This window comes from Lutra lutra, chromosome 14 (assembly GCF_902655055.1).
Source record: "Lutra lutra chromosome 14, mLutLut1.2, whole genome shotgun sequence".
In the NCBI taxonomy this organism is placed as follows: domain Eukaryota; kingdom Metazoa; phylum Chordata; class Mammalia; order Carnivora; family Mustelidae; genus Lutra; species Lutra lutra.
In genome coordinates this window covers 17,696,992-17,719,467 of record NC_062291.1, presented here as the reverse complement: position 1 = coordinate 17,719,467, position 22,476 = coordinate 17,696,992, and the positions used below count along the sequence as shown (strand labels likewise).

At 38.1% G+C, this 22,476-nt stretch overlaps 1 protein-coding gene across 3 annotated transcripts in view; it reads left to right on the top strand.

Moving 5' to 3' along the window:
• Positions 1 to 22,476, top strand: part of PCDH15 (protocadherin related 15) — a 1,821,443-nt gene that overhangs the window by 1,502,007 nt on the left and 296,960 nt on the right. For all 3 annotated transcript variants that reach the window (XM_047702331.1, XM_047702329.1, XM_047702330.1), the window contains 2 exons: positions 7,622 to 7,701; positions 16,679 to 16,772. In XM_047702331.1, the coding sequence (XP_047558287.1) occupies positions 7,622 to 7,701; positions 16,679 to 16,772 (174 nt within the window). The remainder of the gene's footprint in view (positions 1 to 7,621; positions 7,702 to 16,678; positions 16,773 to 22,476) is intronic.

Here is a 22,476-nt window from a genome sequence, read left to right as displayed (position 1 = left end):
ACAGTGAAGCTACTAGTGCTACAGGAGTAGAGTAAGAGAGGAGGAAACATATATAAATGAAGTCACCCAGGAACTGGTGATGTGTGGAGATAACTGCTCTCAGTGGAAACAGGTACTAATGGAAGAATTTGAATAGAGCAGTGACACGAATAAGCTTAAAATTTTAAAGGATCATATGGATTCTCTACTAAGAATGGTCTGTGGTGGCAATGTGAGAAATTGTGCAAATTAGTTCAGGTGTTATTTCAGTAGTCCAGACTAGCCTGGAGTGATATTTCTGGAAATGACAAGAGGTAGTTTCCACCTTGTTCTGTTTGGTGGGTAGACACTAAAGGATTTGTTGGTGATTGGATTTGGGAGAGAAGACAAGTGAAGAATGGCTATTAAGTTATAGCCCAAGCAACTGGCAGGGTTGAATTTCCAAAAGCCAGAATGAAAAGAATGTCAGAAGAGGAATAATTCAATTTTGGACATGTTAAATTTGAAACGTCTTTTGACATCTAATTAAAGCTATTCAGTAGCCTGTTTGGTATGTGTCTGGGGAAGAAATTTGGACTAGAAATAAACATTTGGGATCTTGAGCATTTAAACACTACTTAGAACTTTGAGGTTGGATGAGGTTCTTAAGGGAGTGAAGTAGAAGATGTCCAAAGCCTGATTTTAAGGTGCCAAGGAGAGGAGGAGGACCAGGAATGGGGACCCAGAAGAAGAAATGTCCTGAAGTCAACTGAGGGAAAAAAAGTGTGTCAAGGAGAAGAGACAGGTCGGTTATGCCTAATGCTACTGAGAGGCCACGTTAAAAACAGACAGACAGAACAAAGAAACACACAGAAGGAAATACTGTGGACAGATCAGTGATTTTACTAATACAGGAATTTACTGGGGACATTGAAAAGATCAGTTGCAGCATAGAAGTCTTGGGAGGGTAGGAAATGTTATCAAAATTGTTCCAAGAGATAATGAGAGCAATGAGAAATATCATTAATAGCTGGACAAGACTGAAGGTCTTCAGGTATGCTCATGTATCACAGGAATGTTCTATGTGAGCTGTCTTTCCAAGTTTCAGATATGTTATGCTGTGTCTTCTCAAACTACTTACATTTTTTTTATTTTTAGAAAATTGAATAAATTGATTTCTTTTTACATAAAAGAACTTATTTCCAGAAGGAAATTTTATATCAAGCTCATACATGGCAAAACAGCACTTCTTGACCTAAAAGAGTCTGCATGATTCATCAAAATAGATTCACAAACATTAACATTTTGTTAATGGACCAGTAGTTAGACATCAGGAGCGCACACTTACACATTTTCGGAAATGCTGCTGTCCTGAATTGAAAACCTCCATTTTTGCTCTCAAGCAGTTTAATAACATAAATCAGAACTCGTTTGCCTAAGTGAGAAAAGAAAAGATCATCTAAGTCGGTTGATTTTTATCTATTTTAGAATCCCTCAGGGCAGGTGCTTTGTCTTAATGTCCTGTGAAATGTGCAGAATCATTCCATGTGCCTATAGTGCAGTCTACCAGATGGTATTTGATGGCTGTATTCATCTTTAACATGAACAGATTATTAGTTTAGAGAAGATTTGTTTTCTTTCTCAAAATTCCTTTTTTCCAGTGTCTAAGCACCATGCTTATTGAGATAAATACTTTTGTGTCCCTCTTGGTACTTCTGACAAATGGAAGACCTGAATTATAATATGCAGTGAGTTACCTGGTTGAGCAGACAGGAAACAGAAGTGGCCTTGATCTTTAAAGCAAACGTCACAGGACAGTTGGCTTGATTGTAGTTCACGGTGTTGTTAAAACATCTATCAGCAGACCAGCAACTGAGTAATTCCACGTCTTGCTAGCTGTACGAAGTGAGCATCACTCAATCATTTGACCCAGGGTATTTAACCTCAGGTTGTGTACCCGAGGCCAAACAAAATAGCTGGTTTCCATTTGCTCGTTATTCCTCAAATTCACGAGGTCTGTTTCCATCTCATGGCCTTTTCCTTCCCTGTACCCTTTGTGGAATGCCCTTCCCCATAGGACTTGCTCTCTGGACCCTCACATTTTCCTGATAGCTTTCCTGATGACTGCAAGCCCTCTCACTCCCCTCCCTGCCTGTCCTTCCTAAAATGCCTTATATTTTAGCAGCACTTAGAGATGTCTGAAAGCTGTATATTTTCATGGCTTATTTTGTTTTGTCTCTGACTCCCCCTACCACAGTGTAAGTTGCACAAAGGCAGAATTCTTGTCTGTGCTGCTCACAGAGTTTTGTCTGTGTGGAAGCGCCAGGGCTCATTAACACACTGCAGGTGATTCATGACTATTTGTTGAGTTCATGAGTGAACACTGTAGGTGTTGTTGTCAGTTTCCTTTTGTAGTTAGGCATCTTGGTCTGAGAGGCGAGGGGTCACTCTGGAGTTCACACCCAATAAACCCTGCCATTCCCCCAACCCCGCCCTGAAGACCATGACTCCCACATTTTCTCATACCTTGCACAGAGGGCTCGGATGGGACTTGACTGATCAGAAATTGGAGGGGGAGACAAACCGTGAAGACTGTGGACTCTGAGAAACAAACTGAGGGTTTTGGAGGGGAGGGAGCATAGGGGGTTGGGTGAACCTGGTGGTGGGTATTAAGGAGGGCACATATTACATGGAGCACTGGGTGTGGTGCCTAAACAATGAATCTTGGAACACTGAAAAAATAAAATAATAAATATATTTAAAAAAAGAAAATATATTTGCACAAAAGATGACAGATTCCTTTCTGTTCTGTTATGGAAAACATTGAAGTTACCCCTCCCTTTTTAAGATGGACATTACTATTATGTCCACATTAGAAAAAAGAAAAATGTATCATCCAATTAAGTAAGTTATAGGGAACTTTAATTGGAGTGGTGACAGAAAGACTCCTAGAATTAGGGATGCTTCAGTGGCTCAGTCAGTTAAGCGGCTGCCTTCAGCTCAGGTCATGATCCCATGACCCGCTGTGCAGTCAAATTCCAGAGGGCCATCAGTGGTGCATCTCTTGCTGATATAATGGCCAAGAGGAATCAGAAACCTGAAGTTAGGAAGGCACAATGAGAACAGGCCATCAGGGCTGCCAAGGAAGCAAAAAAGGCTAAGCAAGCATCTAAAAAGACAGCAATGGCTGCTGCTAAGGCTCCCATGAAGGTAGCACCTAAGCAAAAGATTGTGAAGCCTATGAAGGTTTCTGGCCCTGACTTGGTGGAAAACGCTGAGTTGGTGGATCAGAGTCCCACATTGGGCTCCCTGCTCAGTGGTTAGTCTGCTTCTCCCTCTCTTGCTGCTCCCTCTGCCTGTGCTCGCTCACTCTCTCTCCCTCTTTCTCTGACGAATAAATAAACTTTTTAAAGAAAGGAAGGAAGGAAGGAAGAAAAGCTCCTAAAATTGAAGTCCTTTGCATTTCCTATTTACTATATGGTCTGTAAGGTTTAAATGACACAAGGCATGCAAGTATAGTTCCTGACACATAGCAAGTAGTCAATAAATTCTGACTTAAGGATTCACTGTTCAATATCATACTTGAATTTCTACCCATCAATTAGAGGTGGCTGGCTAGACTCATCTTAGAAAAATAATTTGTTTAATTTTTTAAAATATTTTATTTATTTGAGAGAGAGAGAGAGAGAGTGAGCACAGGCAGCGGGGAGGAGCAGAGGGAGCAGGAGAAGCAGACTCCCTGCTGAGCAGGGATTCCCAACATGGGGCTGGATCCCAGGACCTTGAGGTTGTGACTTGAGCCAAAGGCAGAGGCTTAACCAACTGACCCATGTAGGTACCCATAGTGGGGGAAAAAAAAAAAAAACTACTTAAAAATGTTTTTAGAAGTGTATTTTAGGTCAGAAATATGCACATGATCAAATCTTAATACTCCAAGAATCATTGCTTTTCTGATTTTTCCAGTTATTACTTTTATGTGTTATTTCTTTCTTTAAATAATTTCTCTCCTTGGGTGGCCTAGGTGGTTCTATCGGTTGAGCACCCAACTCTTGGTTTCAGCTCAGGTCACGATCTTGGGATTGTGGGATTGAGCCCCAGTTCAGGCTCTGTGCTCAGTGAGAAGTCATCTTGAGTCTCTCTATCTCCCTCCACACTTACTCCACTAGCACTCTCTCTCTCTAAAATAAATAAGCAAACCTGAAATAATTTATCTCCATGAGTGTTGACAAGTAGAGATATACAGTACTTACACAAGAGCTAATACACATAATGGATGGATTTCAGAGCTCCAGATAGCACCGTTACCCGCTTGCTTCGTTGACCAAGAAATGATGAATCCTCTTTAGTTACTACCCCCTTGGCCACAGATCCTGGCACAACCAAAGAAGATTGGCTAAAAGAATGAAAGAAACAAAATAATCAAATAAGGATTTCCTTCCAAATCCTGGTTCTTCAGGCTTTCCAATATGGATACAACCTCACATAAGAATAAAGTGGGCAAATAACTCGCTCTCACATTTCTTAAAAGCCAGAGGTATTTAAATGGTCAAAAAAAAGAAAAAGAAAAAAAAGAAAAAAAGAAAAAGAAAAAAAAAAAAACCTGGAAGAAGTATTTCACTATACCTCGGGGACTGAAAGTAATTAATGGGGAAGAAAAAAATTGAAAATACTCTAGGAATTTCCCCCCTTATTATTTTAGTAGCATTAACAACGTAATGACTTAAATAAATAAAATTACAACCTTCACAGCACTCTCATCCCTCAGCAACTATATTAAGTATTAGAGTAGACTCGATCCATTAGAAGAAAGGTGAGCATTAATCTGGACTTAACATTATCTACACACAGCTATCTTGCTTCAGACTCCATTTCTTTTGGCTTTTATGAAAATGCAAGATAATAAATTGTCTTTCAGAAAGTAACAGCAACCGTGTTATCAATGAACAAACAAAAAAAATTGATAATATCTATAATAATACAATATTATAGATATATAGATATTATAGGTAAAAATGACTGGTTGAAAGAGAAAAACAACAGAAAGTTTAGTGGGAGCTTTTCAGTGATAAAAAGCAGTTTCTTAATGGCATAAGCAGGCTGGGTCTGAGGACTCAGAGAGGGTCCCGGGGACCAGCCAAGAGGGTCCCTGGCTACACGTAGGATGGAAATCAAATGTGAGCCAGCAGCAGTTGAGAACAGAGTTTATTGAAGATACAAAGAGAGTGCAGGTACAGACAATGTCTGGGAGACACAGTAAGGAAAAGAGAGGGAGTCTCATCTTTATTCAGAGTTTGGGGTTTTTATTAAGGATTGTTGTATAGTGTGCATGTCCTTCAGGTGTTCAGGAATGGGTCAGAACAAGGACAGGTGTCCAAGTGTCCTCTGTAAGTCACGTTCCCTAGAGCCAGGGGTCTTGGGGTTGAGATGTCCAGCATGGGTGGTTTTGATATGGTTTTGGAATATAAGTGAGGGTCCAGAGCCCATGACCAGGAAAGATTTCTTGAGACATCTTTGGTGTAAAATGGTGGTTTTATTAAAGCCTGGGAACAGGACCAGTGGGCAGCTCCAGAATTGTGACGGGTGGGCTGGTTATAGACTTGGGATCCCGGGGAGGTAAGAAAAAAGGAAGTTTTCCAAAGAACTTTCATATGCTAAAGAGGACCTACAAGATACCAGAGGCTTTGCTATTTTCAAGTTAAGGTTTTTCCATCTAGCAAGGTAGTAACATAAAGATAGTTGAAAGTTTCCTGGAAGAATGTCACACATGTCCCTCCCAGGAGTGGGGGTGGGGTGGGTAGGAAGGATTGCAGGGTGTCTGTGTGTGTTTTGTCCTCAGCTAGCCTTCTGCTCCCTCATCAGTCTAGAATACACATGAGCTGACCACATTGGGGCATTCTTGCCTGGCCACTCCTTAGATGTTACATGTTGTGCTAGTGGAGTCCAAAGAAATCATGAACTCCCTGTCCCTTACAAGGAGGACACACTACCAGGCCTGTGTAAGGTTGGGCTGCAGGTCCAGGAAGAACAGAAGCAGGGAAAGGAGCAAAAAGCAAGTTTTTCTAGAGTCCTTCGGTCTCCCTGTCTCATTAAATACAGCCTAATTCTGTGTTTCTTGAAAAAATTAACTCTCATTATTTGTAGTTCTGTTTTATCTCTGGCTAATGCTTGCCTGGCAAAGAACGAAAAATAAGAGGAAAATATCAAGCATCTATTGTCAATTCCATTGAGTCTGTTTAAAAAAATATTTTGTTTCTTATTCTCTAATCTTAGGTCTCTATTATAATTAATTCCAGGCAATTTAAAATTTGAGATTTAGCTATAAATGGAATGTTTCAAGGTATTACCCTAGGTAGTTGATTATTTCATTGTATTTTACTGCTTTATTTTATTCCATCATATTTTAGGGAGTGTGTATCTGTCATAATACAAAAGCATTTCTCCAAGGAAATACAATGCAGGCCTGAAAAGGTGGTCACTTGCTTAATTAAATCTGACTCCTACTCTTGGTCCCTCCCACACCCTCAAGAACACCACAGCCTGCTGCTTTCCCTCTTGACTGAGGTTATCAAGAGGGAAAGCAGCAGGCTGTGGTGTTCTTGAGGGTGGAGGGTGGAGGGTGGAGTTCTCGAGAGCAGGATTTGGGGGGTTGGATATTTTAAATTGGTGATGCTTATCCCTCATCCAAGCGGGTGGTCAGGGAGGACACAGGATATGGCTGAAATTCAGAGGAAATGACAGGTTGAGGGATATATACTCAAAGTCAGAAGCTCTAGGATTTGTCTTCTCTGACTTTGGTGAAGGAGGGAAAAGGAGTAAAAGGATAATATTTATTGGAGATTTTCAGTGCACCTGATGTCACTCTATGTGCCTGGACAGAAATCATGTCAGTCCAACCCCCGATATTGATGGACTTTTGTACTCTTCTAGTTCTCATTTACAAATGAAGAAGTTGAAAAATAATCACACATTTCATAAGTGGAGCCAGTTTTGAATTCTGGTTTCTGGCTTCAGATTCAGGATTTTTTTATTTTTTAAGATTTTATTTATTTGCTTGACAGAGAGAGAGCACAAGTAGGCGAGCAACAGGCAGAGGGAGAGGAAGCAGCAGAGCTCCCCACTGAGTAGGGAGCCCGATACAGGACTCAATCCCAGGATCCTGGGATCATGACCAGAGCTGAAGGCAGTTGCTTAACCGACCGGGCCACGCAGGTGCCTCCAGATTCAGGATTCTTAACCATAAATATTCCCGACTTGATATATACTCAGCAGAAAAAGAAATCAGTGGGCTACAGAGTTTCTCTACACTGTAAGCATTTACACAAAGTGTAACACATTTGTTTAAACTCGAGAGATATACTCATTTAAAATTAAATATATAAACCATAAGAGAGTGTTAATCTATTTCTGCACCAGGTAAGATTCTGTATAAATTAGGAAGATGCTATTCTTATTCATTTTTGCTACTTTTGGATGACAGAAAATGACAGAAATGCTGGGGTAAGATGTGGAATTCTGAATTTTACCTCTTGCCATTAGCACACTTTTTATCCCTTAATCATCTCATGAGTATTCTGTGCTGTTAATTTCCAGCTCCCATATTCCACCGTACGGACCAGGAGCTGTATTGATTACTCGATAATTCAATCATGTTTTCTCTCTGAAGGCAACTGATCGAGAGGGAGACCCAATAACATACGCCATTGAGAATGGAGATCCTCAACGAGTTTTTAATCTTTCAGAAACGTAAGTTAAAAATTATTTCAAAATTTATTTTTTTAGAAGACATTAAGTAGTATACAGGAGGCAGGGGAACAGACTTCTAATCAGAGGTTTTCAGCTGTTTGTAGCTTTATTTTACTTTTTTTTTTTTCCCTATGAATGCTAATGAGATCTGGGGGCAGGGGATAATTCTGAATTCAGAAATCTTACCCAAGAGACTATTTATTTGAAACATTTTTACTAGGTAAAAATCCACTGAGGTGGAAACATTTTATTTGTAGGCTGGGATTAATTAGATCCCTTTAAAGTTGTCAGTTACTCATAATAATAAGGGCATTTCTACCAAGAGTAATGTGGCGCTAAATTGTTCATTCAAAGAGAATTTTGTAAGACAAAGCATAAGTCAGACACATTTAAAGGACCACCACAGTCTACCCTTCAGTTTTTGAGGAATGTAGGTATATTCTGGAAAAGCTAGCACAAAAGCATCACCATGTCCCTGCTAAGCCTTCTGAGGTCTTTATCAGTGTCATTCTACTTCCCTTGGAGAGCAGCAGAGTCATGTTAGTCACCGCCAGGAGAAAGCCAGGAGGCTGGGAAGGAGGCACCAAGGTTTGCAGAGAGATCACTGGCTTCCCATCTCCAAGAGCAAAGTCACCCTGTTGCTGTCTCATGGGGCTAGAAACCTGAGTGGGGCCCATGATTATGAAGTGAGAATTTTCACAAATGAGCCAGACACTACTTTCATCTCAGGAACACGGGCACATCACGCCCAATCAAGGGAATCATGTGTGGTCTCTGGTCTTGGGAGGAACACCTGTAATTTCACTCTGGCTAGGATGTTCCAACCATGAGTTAGTTTGCCTGGGAACAGTATTTCTCAGACTTTTGGATTTCACAGACGAATAAACGTCCACTTGAAAAAATGGAAAGACAACTATTTGGAATTTTCCCCTGTAGATACACACAAATCTCAATTAGCTATAATTTACAATCATCCTGAAAGAAATAAAACTTTTTAAAGGGACACTTGAACAGGAATCCTGACTGTGTGGTACAGGTATAAAAGGACATATATAGATCACGAGAATAAAGTTAAGAGTCCAGAAATAACCAGATCGTAACATTTATGGTCAACTGACTCTCCCCCAAAAAAGGCAAAGACAATCCAACCAGGAAAGAATAACCTTTACAATAAATGAAATTTGCAGGATGCCTGAGTGGCTGAATGGGTTAAGCCTCTGCCTTCAGCTCAGGTCATGATCTCAGGGTCCTGGGATCGAGGCTCGCATAGGGCTCTCTGCTCAGTAGGGAGCCTGCTTCCCCGTCTCTCTCCGCCTGCCTCTGCCTACTCATATCTCTTTCTCTGTCAAATAAATAAATAAATGAAATTTGGGGTTGCATGCAAAAGAATGAAGTTGGATCTTTACCTCACACCATTAGCAAAATTAACTCAAGATGGATCAAGACCAAAATACTATAGATAAAAGTATATAACTCTTTAAAGAAAATACAGAAGTAAATATTCATGATCGGAATTAGGCAATGCTCTCCCAGATATGACATAAAAAACACAAGTGATTAATAGTAAGACAGATAAGTTGGACTTCATCAAAATTTGGAAAATCTGTGCTTCAAAGGACAGTATTAAGAAAATGAAGACCACCCCCAGCCTGAGAGAAAATATTTTTAAATAATGTAGATAAGAAAGGACATAAGTATAACTAGAAAACACAAAGAACTATTATAACCAAAAATAAGCATAGAAATAACCCAAATAAAAGTGGACAGGAACTTGAATAGACATTTTTCCAAAGAAGCTGTATGAATGGCCAATAGCATGTGGAGATTCATTCATTCATGATAACTAGTCATTAGAGAAATGCCAATGAAAAGGACAAGATACTGCTTCTCACCCATGTAGAATGTCCATAATGAAAAAGGATGGAAGCAAGAAGTCTGGGTGAGATTTCAGAGTCCTCGTATATTTCTGGAGGGGAAGTAAAGTCACTGTGTACTTTGGAGAACCATTTGTCGTTTCTTCTAAATAAGAAACACAGTTATCATTTAACCCTGTAATTCGGGGTACGTGGGTGGCTCAGTAGGTTAAAGCCTCTGCCTTCAGCTCGGGTCATGATTCCAGGGTCCTAGGATCGAGCCCCGCATCGGGCTCTCTGCTCAGCAGGGAGTGTGCTTCCTCCTCTCTCTCTCTGCCTGCCTCTCTACCTACTTGTAATCTCTATCAAAAGTTGTATAAGAATGAACGCAGTGGAATTATTTACAATAACAAAATGTGGAAACCACTCGAATATCCATCTATAGATGAATAGGCAAACAGAATCATTGTGTATCTATACAATGATTTTGTCAATAAAGGAGAACTTAATGTTGACACCTGCTAGAACATGGATGAACCTTAGAAACATTATTCTGAGCAGAAAGTCATTCACAAAGGACCGCACAGGGTATGGTCCCATTTGTACAAAATGTCCAGAATAGGTAAATCCATAAGGATTTAAAAAAAAAAAAGTAGATTAGTGGTTGCCAGGGCTGGGAGGTAGAGTTGGGAGAGAACAGGGAGAGACTTCCAGTGTGTGATGTAGTATGAAGAGCATGTTCCAGATTTGATTGTGGTGATGGTTGGACAACTATATACCAACATTCACTGAACCGTACCGTCTAACTGGGTGAATTTGATCACATGTGAGTTATACGTTAATTAATAAAACTGTTTTTGAAAAGGACAGTAGTGAGCCTTTCTCCTGCCCAGGAAGCCCAGCCCTTACTCTCTGTGAGGGATTTCCACTCCTGTGTTTATCTGTTTTTCCCCTGAGGCTGAAAGGTTTTCAACCACAGGTGGGGAAAGTTGATGAGCTGCCAAGTTGACTGAAGAAATTCTCCCCTCGTGCTGTCTACCCTAGCAAGTGTGTCTCTACTGTTTCTCTCATCTCTGTCTTTGAAACCAGGGAGACACCTACCTGGGTCACAGAGGTTCTTGCAGGTGTGAAAAACGTCAAGACGGCAACCTCCTTATCTACACTGACTGTGCCTAACACCACAGCTTGTGCATCAACTCTTTAAGTGCAAAATGCTTCTAGGACAGCTAGGTGAGGGGGCGTCCTTGTGAGGCTTACGTGATCTCTTTCAATGACCATTCTTGAGCCATTGCTTTCTAGCTACCTCATTGCCGTTGCGGTCATTAGACTTGCAGGCTATCCTAGACCATTACCAATATATTTCCACACATTTGAAATGGGGAAAAATTGCAATTTTATTTTATTTTATTTTTTTAAGATTTTATTTATTTGACAGACGGAGATCACAAGTAGGCAGACAGGCAGGCAGAGAGAGGAGGAAGCAGGCTCCCCGCTGAGCAGAGAGCCCGATGCGGGGCTCGATCCCAGAACCCTGGGATCATGACCTGAGCCGAAGGCAGAGGCTTTAACCCGCTGAGCCACCAGGCGCCCCGAAAAATTGCAATTTTAATCCCTCCCTTCTCTGAAACTTCAGGGCTGCCTGTGCAGATTTGCACCACCACTTCTATTTGAATCTTAAGGATTTCAATACTTCAGGTACTCTTATAGAGAATAACAGATAAGAAAGAATGGTCAACCTTATCAGACACTATAATGCATACAAATAATGTTTCTGGTTACATTTTCCTTCTTAGAACAACAAAAAAAATACACGTTCATTGCTTACTTTAAATATATTATTTTACAGTACGATACAAATTGTGACAATAATCATCATTACAAAAACATTAGTTTACCTTGTTCTGTTGAAATAAAACTAGGCCAAAACTTATCATAAATCTTAAAAAAAAAATCAGTAGTAATAAAGAATGGTTTCAATGCTACTATGGATTTAGAAAATGTTGGCTTGTTATCTCATATTAATGTATTGGATTAGTCCTGTGGCCACGAAATAAAGAAACCCACTCTTTAAAAAAAGGTCTGTGTTCCTAAAAATCACAAGCGTTTGTCATGAAAATCATTCCATGGCACTGGTTAAATGACACATCTGTGTGATTCTGTAACACACTGCATTATTTTAACAACTTTTCATAATGTCATTGTTGATTATTGCATATGATACAGCAAATATTTATTCATCAAATACTCACAGATCAGTAAACATTTAAACAAGATGAAAGCAACACTTCCTTTCCAGGGTGATGGCCAAATATTGACGTTATTTATTGAAGGAGAATGAGGAATTCCTCTGAATGGAATTGTATACAGGGGATGTGATAGAATAGTGAAAGCCTCAGATGCTGAACAGAAAAACCTCAAAGAGTTAGATCTGCCCCTTGTTAGCATTTTATTTGAAAATTTTTCTTTTTATCTTCCCTGGCATTTTTTTTTTTCTACATGACTAAATTCATTTTGACACTAACTTTAAAGCTTATTATATTTTTCACATCAGTGTGCCCTTTAGGATGTCACTGAAGATTACATAACATAGAAGGCAGTGATTCGCATTTTCTGTGTGTCACCCCTACTTTCCAAATCTGTATTCAAATGGATCTACTTTCTCTTGTCCTTGACCCTCCTCAGCTCCTGCTACTGACCAGCTTTTCTGAACCTCTGCCAATACCCACCTCCCTCTGTTGGTCTGCATTTGCTAACTGCTAATCACTCTTTAACACGAAACACTGCATCTGACTTGAAGCAATCACACATTTTCAAGTACACTCTAGTCTCTCTCAATATCATTATGAGGCTTGAAACATGGTGCCCATGGGCAGCATGATAAATCTCTCAAAGACTCTGACACTTGTAAGTGCAAATGATATTAAATCACAGCCAGTGGAATATATTGACAACGTTTTAAGGAAGCCTAGAATACAAAGCATGAAACCAGTGAGAGAATTTCCATCAGCCCGTGACGTGGTTGCTGCAGTATTTCCTAATCCACTGTACAATTTGGGAAGACGGCTCCTGGGAGGAGCAGGTTTTATGTGCCAGGAGATTGGTTTGTGTGGAAGTAGATACCCTCCTCTATGTTTTATTTACATGGCTAACAACTCTTTGAACACCACTTTCATGGTTAGGCAGAGCAACTCATTGTCTCAAAAAGCTTGATTTTTGTCCAGCACCATACATTTCGGAAATATAGCTTTTGGATCAGTGAGGGAATTCTGTATAATCTAATTAATGTAATTGAAGTGAAATTCACATAGCATCCAATTAACCATTTCAAAGTGAACAACTCAGTTCACAACTCAGTGGCATTTGGCAGACTCAGTGTTGTGCAATGACCCCTTGTATCTAGTTCCAGAATATCTTTATCAGTCAAAAGGAAACTGGATCCAACAAGCAGCTCTTCCTGACTGGCCCCTCCCCTCATCCCAGCAGCCACCAATTTATGTCCTGTCTCTGTGGATTGATCTATTCTGGATATTTCATATAAAAGGAAGAATATAACATGTGACCTGTTGTGTCTGGCTTCTTTCACTTGGCCTAATGTTTTAAAGTTCAACCATGTTGAAGCATATAGCAGTACTCTGTCCCTTTTCATACATGTGTAATATCTCAGTGTGTGTATATACAATTTTTTTATCCATTTCATTCATGGATGGACATTTGGGCTGGTTTTCTATGCCTTGACTATTGTCAGTATTGCTACTATGGACACATATGTATGTGTATTTAAGAATCTGTTTTCAGTTCTTTTGAGTATATTCTCGAATTGGAGTTGCTGGGTCATACTGTAATTTTATGTTTAGTTTCTGGAACTGCCAAACTGTTTCCCACGGTGGCTAGACCATTTTCTATTCCCACCAGCACTGCACAAGTGTTCTAGTTCCTTTATATCTTTCTCAACATGTTATTTTCCCATTTGTTTTGTTTTTGTTAATTATATCTATTGTAGTGGGTGTGAAGTGGTATTTCACTGTCATTTTGATTTTTATTTCCCTGAAGAGAATATTTTCATGTATTTGTCATGTTTGCATCTTCTTTGGAGAAATAGCTGTTCAATTCCTTTGACTAATTTTAATTGGGTCATTTGTACTTTTGTTGTAGAGTTGTAAGTGTCCTTTATACATTTGGGAAGCCAGATTCTTATCACATATATGATTTGCAAGAATTTTCTCTCATTTTCTAGGGATTTTCTCCCACTTTATGATAGCAAAAATTCTTAATTTTGGTGAAGTCCAGTATACCTATTTTTTCTTCTGCTTCTCATGCTCTCACGGTCACATCTAAGAATCCATTTTTGAATCTAAGATAATGAAGATTTATTCTCAAGTTTTTGTCTAAGGGTTTCATGGTTTCAGTATTTATTGTTGACCCATTTTGACCTAATTTCTATATACGGGGTAATAAAATGGTCCAACTTCATTCTTTCATGTGGAGATCTCCAATTGCCCCAGCACCATTTTTTGAGACAATTCTTTCCCTGTTGAGTGATCTTGGCATCCTTGTTGAAAAATCAGTTGGTCACAGATGTATAGGTTTATCTCTGGACTCTCAATTCTGTTCCATTCCCAAGCTTACATGGTGCTCTTAAATGTCTCAGTTTCCCAAGAAGCTCTCTACCCATCTTTTCCTCCCAGTTTCCAGCGCTCTATTGTACACCCCAGCCATATGTATGTGTGTGTGTGTGTGTGTGTGTGTGTGTGTGTGTGTGTGTGTGTATTTTTTGCCCGAGGTGACTGCAGGCTGTTTCTTGCCTTTCAGTGTCTTCCAGAAAACCCCTTACTTTTCTGCCTCTAGTGAGTTAGGCAAAATAAAGACAAGCAGCATGCATTATTCTTTCAGGTAAACTGTAGACCGGGAAACACAATTCTTTGTGAATCAGGATAGTTCTGCTCCCTCAAGAAACAGGGACCAGAGTGTCACACTGAGAATGCTGACGGCCATCTTCAAGACCACTGATGTTGCTCCTGTGAAATCGATTTTCAGTTATGCAAAATTTAAGTAGCACCATTGTTGATGTTTTACCAGAAATGACCCTTCTGTATTTTTATTATGTGGACTCATGAGATTTCCTGCATTCCTAAATGTAGCTCAGTGTATCCTGCTCTATCTTCCAGCCAGCTGATAAAAAGACTTACCTTTGCTAGTTAGTTCCAGAATTTCAGGAAGACACGCTTGTGTGTACCCATCAACTAGTCTATTATAAGTACCAAAATATGCTACCTTATCCTTTTCTCCTTCTTAATCTCCCAAATATCCTGTCTAACTGCCTGCTGCACTGGGACATGAGGCACACATCCTCTCAAGCAAAGAACTCTCTCCATGATAATAACCAGACCAATAAAAACTAGCTGTTTGTACATAATATGGCTCTAAGTGGGAATACTATATGTATTTATAGAGATTTTCTAGTTTAATGTATAAAGAAGAATATAAAGATTTGAATCATAAACTGAGGGGAAAAAATGGAGAGCAATAACTCAGTTTTCTTTTTTTCTTTCATTGGATGGGTTTTCAAGGTCTCCTATTTCTTAAGTAGCTTATTTGTGAATAAGTCTCAGAAGTAACACATGTCTTGCTTTTCTCTTGAAGTAATTTTAGAATGAGATTATCTGAACCATCTGCAGTGTGGGAAATTACTCCAAAGCCATTGTTATGAACTACTCTGGGAACTGGTTTTCAGTTATTTTGACAAAACATTTAAAAATGTACAAGTTGTAGAGTTAGTTTTCCAGAGTTTCCATAGTTCTACCATACGTTCAGAACTTCAAAATCTGTTGATCAACAGCAACACAATAAAACAGAGTAGCTGTGACTCTGACTTTGATTCATTGATGTTGAGTCTCTTTACCCAACTACCATGTGTGATGTGAATGGCTTAAATTCCACTGTAAGAATAAAAGCACTTGTATTAAAATGTGAAAGTGTTCTATCAATCAAAAAAGATTGTTTTCATCCTTGAATAAATGTTTTAATGTTTTATTATATTAATATAACCTATCCACTACAATATATGTTTGTTAGGACTTTATTAAAGTGTCAGGTAGGATATCAGGTGGTAATATCTAAGACATAAATGTGGAGCTTGTTTTAGAGAGCATTATAAGTGACCAAACTGTCACAAAAAATTTACATTGCAGAAGACAATCTTAAATATTTGGCAGCATTTATTTTAAACAATGAAAGGGAAAGAAGTAGTATTAGAATATTCAAATTATGAGAATTTGTCCAAAGGCTGTTCATCTCCCATTATACATAATAAATAAAATTAAGAAACATCTAAAGTTCAAAAGAATAACAAAATGATGAAATTGTTTGTATATCTGACAAAAGTTTGTTTTCATAAACTATAAAATTAGAGAGTGAATGCTCATAAAATTCTCTTTTCTTAAATAGAATATAAAACACGCAGTCTAATTCTTCTTTGGGAAACAATATAACGTGTTCAGATATGGTTATTATAGAGAATAAAAGAAATGTCTCAAAAATAATCCCAATATCTGTGAAAGTTTTAATATTCCACTGCATATTTTCTAATTTTCTCTGATGAGCCTCAATTGTTTGGAAACTAGGAAAGAAGAAAAAATAGATGTTAATTGTTAGTGTTTATAAAAGATGGGATTCAGATGTTTGCATTTCCAGCATGGCAGTGTATGTGACAATGGATGGGAATGACAATATATATTAGTTCTAAGAAACCATTCCTTGATTCAAAGGATTATGAAACTACTAAAGATTACTGGAGTCTTCCACCTTTGAAATAATCACAAACAAGATCGATATCTTTCTTCCCAGAATGAATTAAGCACAGTTTTATTTTTCTCCTGGGGGCTAGAGAATCAGCTCAATTATCTCCTTCAGTTTGGCAATTGTTCACGGTTGCTAAGAAGCCCAACATCCTTAAAAGCTTTTTTCAATTTTCAACATGAATCTTAGAATCACGCATCTTAAATATTCAGGCTACATTTGCTGAAAGGGAAAAACCAGTGGAAAGTAGTTCCAGATGGGAAGGAAGCCTCCCTATGACGTAAGATCTTTGTGTGTCTTATCTGTCTGTTTGTTTTCTCTGTCACTAGTACTGGGATTCTAACCTTAGGGAAAGCCCTGGACAGGGAGAGCACCGATCGCTACATTCTGATCGTCACTGCTTCGGACGGCAGGCCCTATGGGGTGAGTACTCAGCCTGGAGGACAACGGTTGGTAAGAACAGAGCCCTGTAGTCTGATGCTCGGGAAATTAATTTATTTTCACCCGGAGCAGCTCCTTAACACTGGGAGAAGCGCTCTTTTAGTAGTTGAACCTGTACTACAAATCTGTCGGGGTGGTGGAAATTTTTGACCTGACAGAATATATATACTTGGGATTGGCATTCTTACCCACCTGATGGGAAAAATGAAGTCTAACGGTCTAAAATGCATTCCATGGTGATTATCGGCACAACACTCTGAAATGTCTCCTGGTAGTCTGACTCTTTTGGAACCTAGTCCCTTTAATGTCACTTTATTGGGGGGGTGGGCAGAGTGTGGATAGATATTGGGAAGCACTTAGGAAACCAAGTTGATTGATTCCACAAGTTGAAAGGAGCACTCAGGATCCCAACTAATCCTTGGTGATGGAAGTGGTTTAAATGGACCCATAATTCTAGAGAGGATAAATGTAATTTATCTCTTATAATAATAAGTGGTTTATATATAAGTGGTATAATATATATATAATATATAATATATATATAAGTGGTATAATATATATTATATATACATATAATATATATATAATAAATGGTATTAATGATAAGTGGTTTAAATAGCTCTTATAATAATAAGTGGTTTAAATGGGCCCATAATTCCAGAGAGGATAAATGTAATTTTCTCTTAAAAAATTAGTTTTAAGAATAACAAAATTGTTTAGTCATTCTGGAGTGTTTTAAAATCATTTGAGTGTATTCTTCGAACTAACCTGCTTACAACCACTACTGTTCTAATTTTTTTAACATTGTAACATTTCAATTATTGGTAACAGATCCTTAGAATGTTTTGTTGTTGTTGTTGTTTTGTTGTTTGTTTTGTTTTACCATTTCTATGACACAAAGTAGTTTTTTCTTTAGTCAAATGGCTATGGACCAACTCACTCTACTCTGGAAATAATTTCAAATTGATTTAAGCATCTAGGCAAGGCTCACCCAATTAAAATAGCAACATGGCTCCCAATGACTTGCAATGACTTGTTTGATTTCTATGATAGAAATGATTGAGGGCATATATTTGAGGAGAATTGCTCAGAAAATCTTACCATTATAAAAACATATAAACTGAGGCACTAGGGTGGCTCAGTCGGTTAAATGTCTGCCTTTGGCTCAGATCATGATCCCAGGGTCCTGAGATCAAGCCCCGTGTTGGGCTCCCTGCTCAATTGAGAATCTGCTTCTCACTCTGACCATACTCATGCTCTTTCTCTCCCAAATAAATAAATAAAATCTTAAAAAATAAAACAAAACTTATAGCCTTGCTACCCAGACATTTTTATTACTTTAATTAAAAGTTAGAAAAATAAAGATAATTAATTATAGATAAATCTGCCCATTATAAGCCATTTGCCATTGTTCAAACATTAGGTAAAACAGTTACATGTAAAAGATTAAATATACAGACCAATCTTGGTAAATAGTGGGGCCAGTGGAAGGTAGTTAGATGTGTGAAGAAAAATAAAACCAAGATTGATTTTATATATGCAGCATCCTTGATTAAGAGTGTGCCTGTTTCAGATCTATGTAAGGAAGTCAATGCGACTCTCAAGAAGAAAATGAAAGAACTTGACATGTTGAAGATTAACTGGCAACTTATCTAGGCGATAATGAGGGGGTACCTGAGGAGGAGGAGGCATTATTCAGTATGGAGGAAGGAGTGTCATTAGTGTGAATTAAAATAAATGAGTGGCATTCAGGTCAGTCATTAGGATAGGAAAAAAAAATTACTAGGATTAAAAAAAAAACATAATACACAGCCTTGGAAGATGTCACATTACAAATAAGATATTAATGGCAGTGGTTTTGGTTTTGGTAGGACCCTTTAAAACTGGCCTTAACAGTAATTTCTTAGACAAAAGAACAGATGGGGGAAAGTAGTATATTGAGATATTTGACATAATCTCAGTGTATGAATTATGGGTTCACCCACATCAAAAACAGAAGAAAGCCCGGGTTAATTTCTTCTAGAGCATTTTTTTTTTTCCAGTTACTTACTTGGGTATCTCAGTCCCCTTGGGCAGGGGTCACTTAGCATTTCCGGCCCTTGAACCCCTCCCCCCCCCCACCTCCTGCCGTCCCTGTGTTTTCTTTTTTTTCTTTTTTTTTTTTAAATATTTTATTTATTTATTTGACAGAGAGAGATCACAAGCAGGCAGAGAGGCAGGCAGAGAGACAGGAGGAAGCAGGCTCCCTGCTGAGCAGAGAGCCCGATGTGGGACTCGATCCCAGGACTCCGAGATCATGACCTGAGCCGAAGGCAGCGGCTTAACCCACTGAGCCACCCAGGCGCCCCAGTCCCTGTGTTTTCATTCTTAGGATCAGTAAGGTCTCATTCAGCTTTAAAATTCTGACCCTCTTAAGTAAATGTGTTTTATTTTCAAAATTTGCTTTGAGGATATCAGTAGAGAAAGGAACACTTTGATTTCAAATAAAAGCTTTTCTAGCTAATCCCTTTATTTACCTAATTTTAGGGATGGACTTCTCTGTGGGCACATATCATGGGTTCCTGCAGGAGAAAGTGATAACACAATCACTACAGTGCCTCATTGTAATGCGCTTTTCTTATCTACACATTTAAACTTACATCCTTTCTAGAGTTATGGTAAAATTAACCTTTTAACCTTAATGATTATGGTTTGGAAGAAAGATATGTAATGAACACAGACCCCCAGGTTGATATATTAAATTGAAATCATTACCAGCAATTTGTGTAAAACAGATGGCAAAGATATAATTTGATAGTTTCATCATGGAAAACCACCTCCCCCACCACCACTAAAATGTGATTGGGGAGAAGAGAGCTAATGTTCTACTGCGCGTTGCCAATATGTTGGTAGACAAAGTTCAAAGAATGTTCTTGTGCCTTTTTTCCCTTCTCTGAATCAACTTTATCAGTAGTAGCAGAGAAAACCTATACAATTGTAGGTAAATATCTCATTATTATGAATATTTAGATTTCTTCAGCTATCATGAATACAGATAAACTCATACTTTCTAGATTTTAGTAGTCATTTGCACTTACTTGGAATTCCTTGCAAATCTATGAGTTGAAAATCCCTTGAGAAAGCTTCTGCCATGTTTTATTCCAATATGTTCACATTTTAGCTGAAATAGACTTCAGAATTTTTATGTATCATATGCTTTTTAAACAACTACATTTTGCCTTATTTATAATAATAGCATCTAGGATGACTCCCAAATACATTTTTTGAAGGAATATATACGCAACTTCTTTTCAGAAGCTTCTTTGTAACATTATTTACTTCTAAGCTAAGTGCAACCAATCTGAGCTAAAAATGCGTTTTATTGGAAATTTTTATTGGAAAATCTGGGCAAACCTTATTATATTCATGGGTATCATTTGACCAACAGGGAAGAAAAAGTTTTCCTCAACCCTCTTGAGGTCCCTGGTTAGGTCTGAAAATTAAAGTGACAAAGACAGATTAAGAGGAGAAAGCATAGAAATTTATATAAGTTCTACATGATGTTTTAGCCCCCATAAGGAAATGAAGACCCAAAGAATTGGCAAAACCCACTTGCTTTCAAAGTAGGTGACAGGGAGACAGGCAGGTGTCGGGAGGCTAAAAGGAGGTGTGAATTATTTTAATAAGGTCTTCTTATATAGAATTCTCTCCATCTCAACCTCTTGTGCTTGTTGATAATAAAAATGATACCTTCCTTCTGATACAGGGAGTCATCTTCCACATGGGAATTTAATATTTTAATACTTAATATTAAAATATAAAATTAATATAATGTATTAATATATTAATTAGTAATTAATATGAAAACATTTAATATAACTGAATGTTTTCCTGTATTTGCTGTTTTCCAGTGCCTTTCACTCAAATGAGTCAATATAGCAAAGTGGCATATTTTGGGATGATGTTCTCTGAACTCCTTCAACACGCAGTGGTAGCAACAGCCTTTAGGAAGTTGGCTGTAAGAGGAAGCCAAACAGCAGGGGCTTAACCAAAGCAGGGTTTGTTTGTCTCATATAAAGAAACGTAGTGGTGGACAGAAAAGTGCTCCTGCAGGGCTCTTGCTGTCTCCTACCCACTCTGCCATTTATCGTGTGTTTGCTTTCATCTCCATTCTCCTTACCTAATGGGTTTATGATGACTAATGCAATTCTAGGCATCTGCTCCGCTTTGCAAAGAGCTGAGGGTAAGGATAAATGCCGGACACATCGGCCCCCTTTACTACCTGAACTAGAGCTCTTCCAGAGACCACACCTGGCGTTTATCCACATGGGCTGAAAGATGACTAGTAAGTAGGGCTTTGTGGGTTGCAGTTGTCGATGAAACAGTAGCACAGCAAAAATATACACATATGCAAGTCACAGTGAAAGATCTAAATATGCAAATAGAAGTCAGGATTTTTCTCTTTTTTTTTTTTTAACAAGTTTATCAGTTGTTATTTCCCAATGGGGAACAATTCCTATTCAAAATATAAAGGTGTTCTGTAGTATGAGTATTTCTGACCAGATTTCCATGAGTTCTGCAATATTGTTTTTGTTCTTGATATAATTTGTTCTTGATATAATATTGTTCTTGATATAATTTGATTATATCACAATTTCTGCTCTCCATAAAATTTTCCAGAATTCCTAGCTCGAGTTCCTTGATTATGGCATTCACAGTAAATACTGGTGGTGTCTTACAATTTCAGATCAGCAGGAGGCTTAGCATCTATGCTTGGGCCTTGAACTAAGTTATTCCCCAAATATCTTTTATTTCATTTTTAAAGATTTTTATTTACTTAGTTAGTTAGTTAATGGACAGAGAGAGAGAGAAAACACAAACAGGCAGAGAGGCCAACAGAGGGAAAGGAAGAAGCAGACTCCCCACTGAGCAGGGACACCCTGCCCCCTGCCCTGGGCTTGATCCCAAGACCCCGAGACACATGATCTGAGCCAAAGGCAGATGCTTAACGACTGAGCCACCCAGGTACCCACATGAATGTCTTTTAAAAGTGACAATATAAAAAAAAAAAAAAACATTTAGAATCCAGAAGCTGAATATTAGTAACTATTTGTCAAACTATAGGAAACATTAGCAAAAGGAAAAATATATATATATGAGAAGAATTGTGTGTGAAATTCAAATAATTGAATTTCAAGATAGCTTGTTTAATAAAATTTTAGAATAGAATAATGATGCATCTATCTATCTATCTATCTATCTATCTATCTATCTATCTATCCTGGTAGTTTTTGCAAAAACAAAAACAAAACTGCAGTGGTTTTATTTGGTGTATACTCTTACATCAAAAAATTGACCATGTAATTTTAAAATTTTAAAAGAGAATGAGCTACTTGTTCATTCTCTTTGAAAAGCATAGATCTCATATTTCTCATTTGTTGGGAATAAAATACTGATATTTTAGTGTTTTCTGAAGCAAATCTTCCAGAAGTTTGATTTTTTTTTTAGTTTTGAGATAATCTATGGTGTTCTACTAGTTTCTATTATGTTCACATTATATGTAATATAATAAATTATATTTATATTACAATATAGATATTTGTAAAGTATATAGTCTCCTCGCACTGCGCCTAGATATGCATGGAGTTAAAATCTTTTTTTTTTAAATCTCCTTTTTTTTAATACCTAATCTGATCTTCATGAGTCT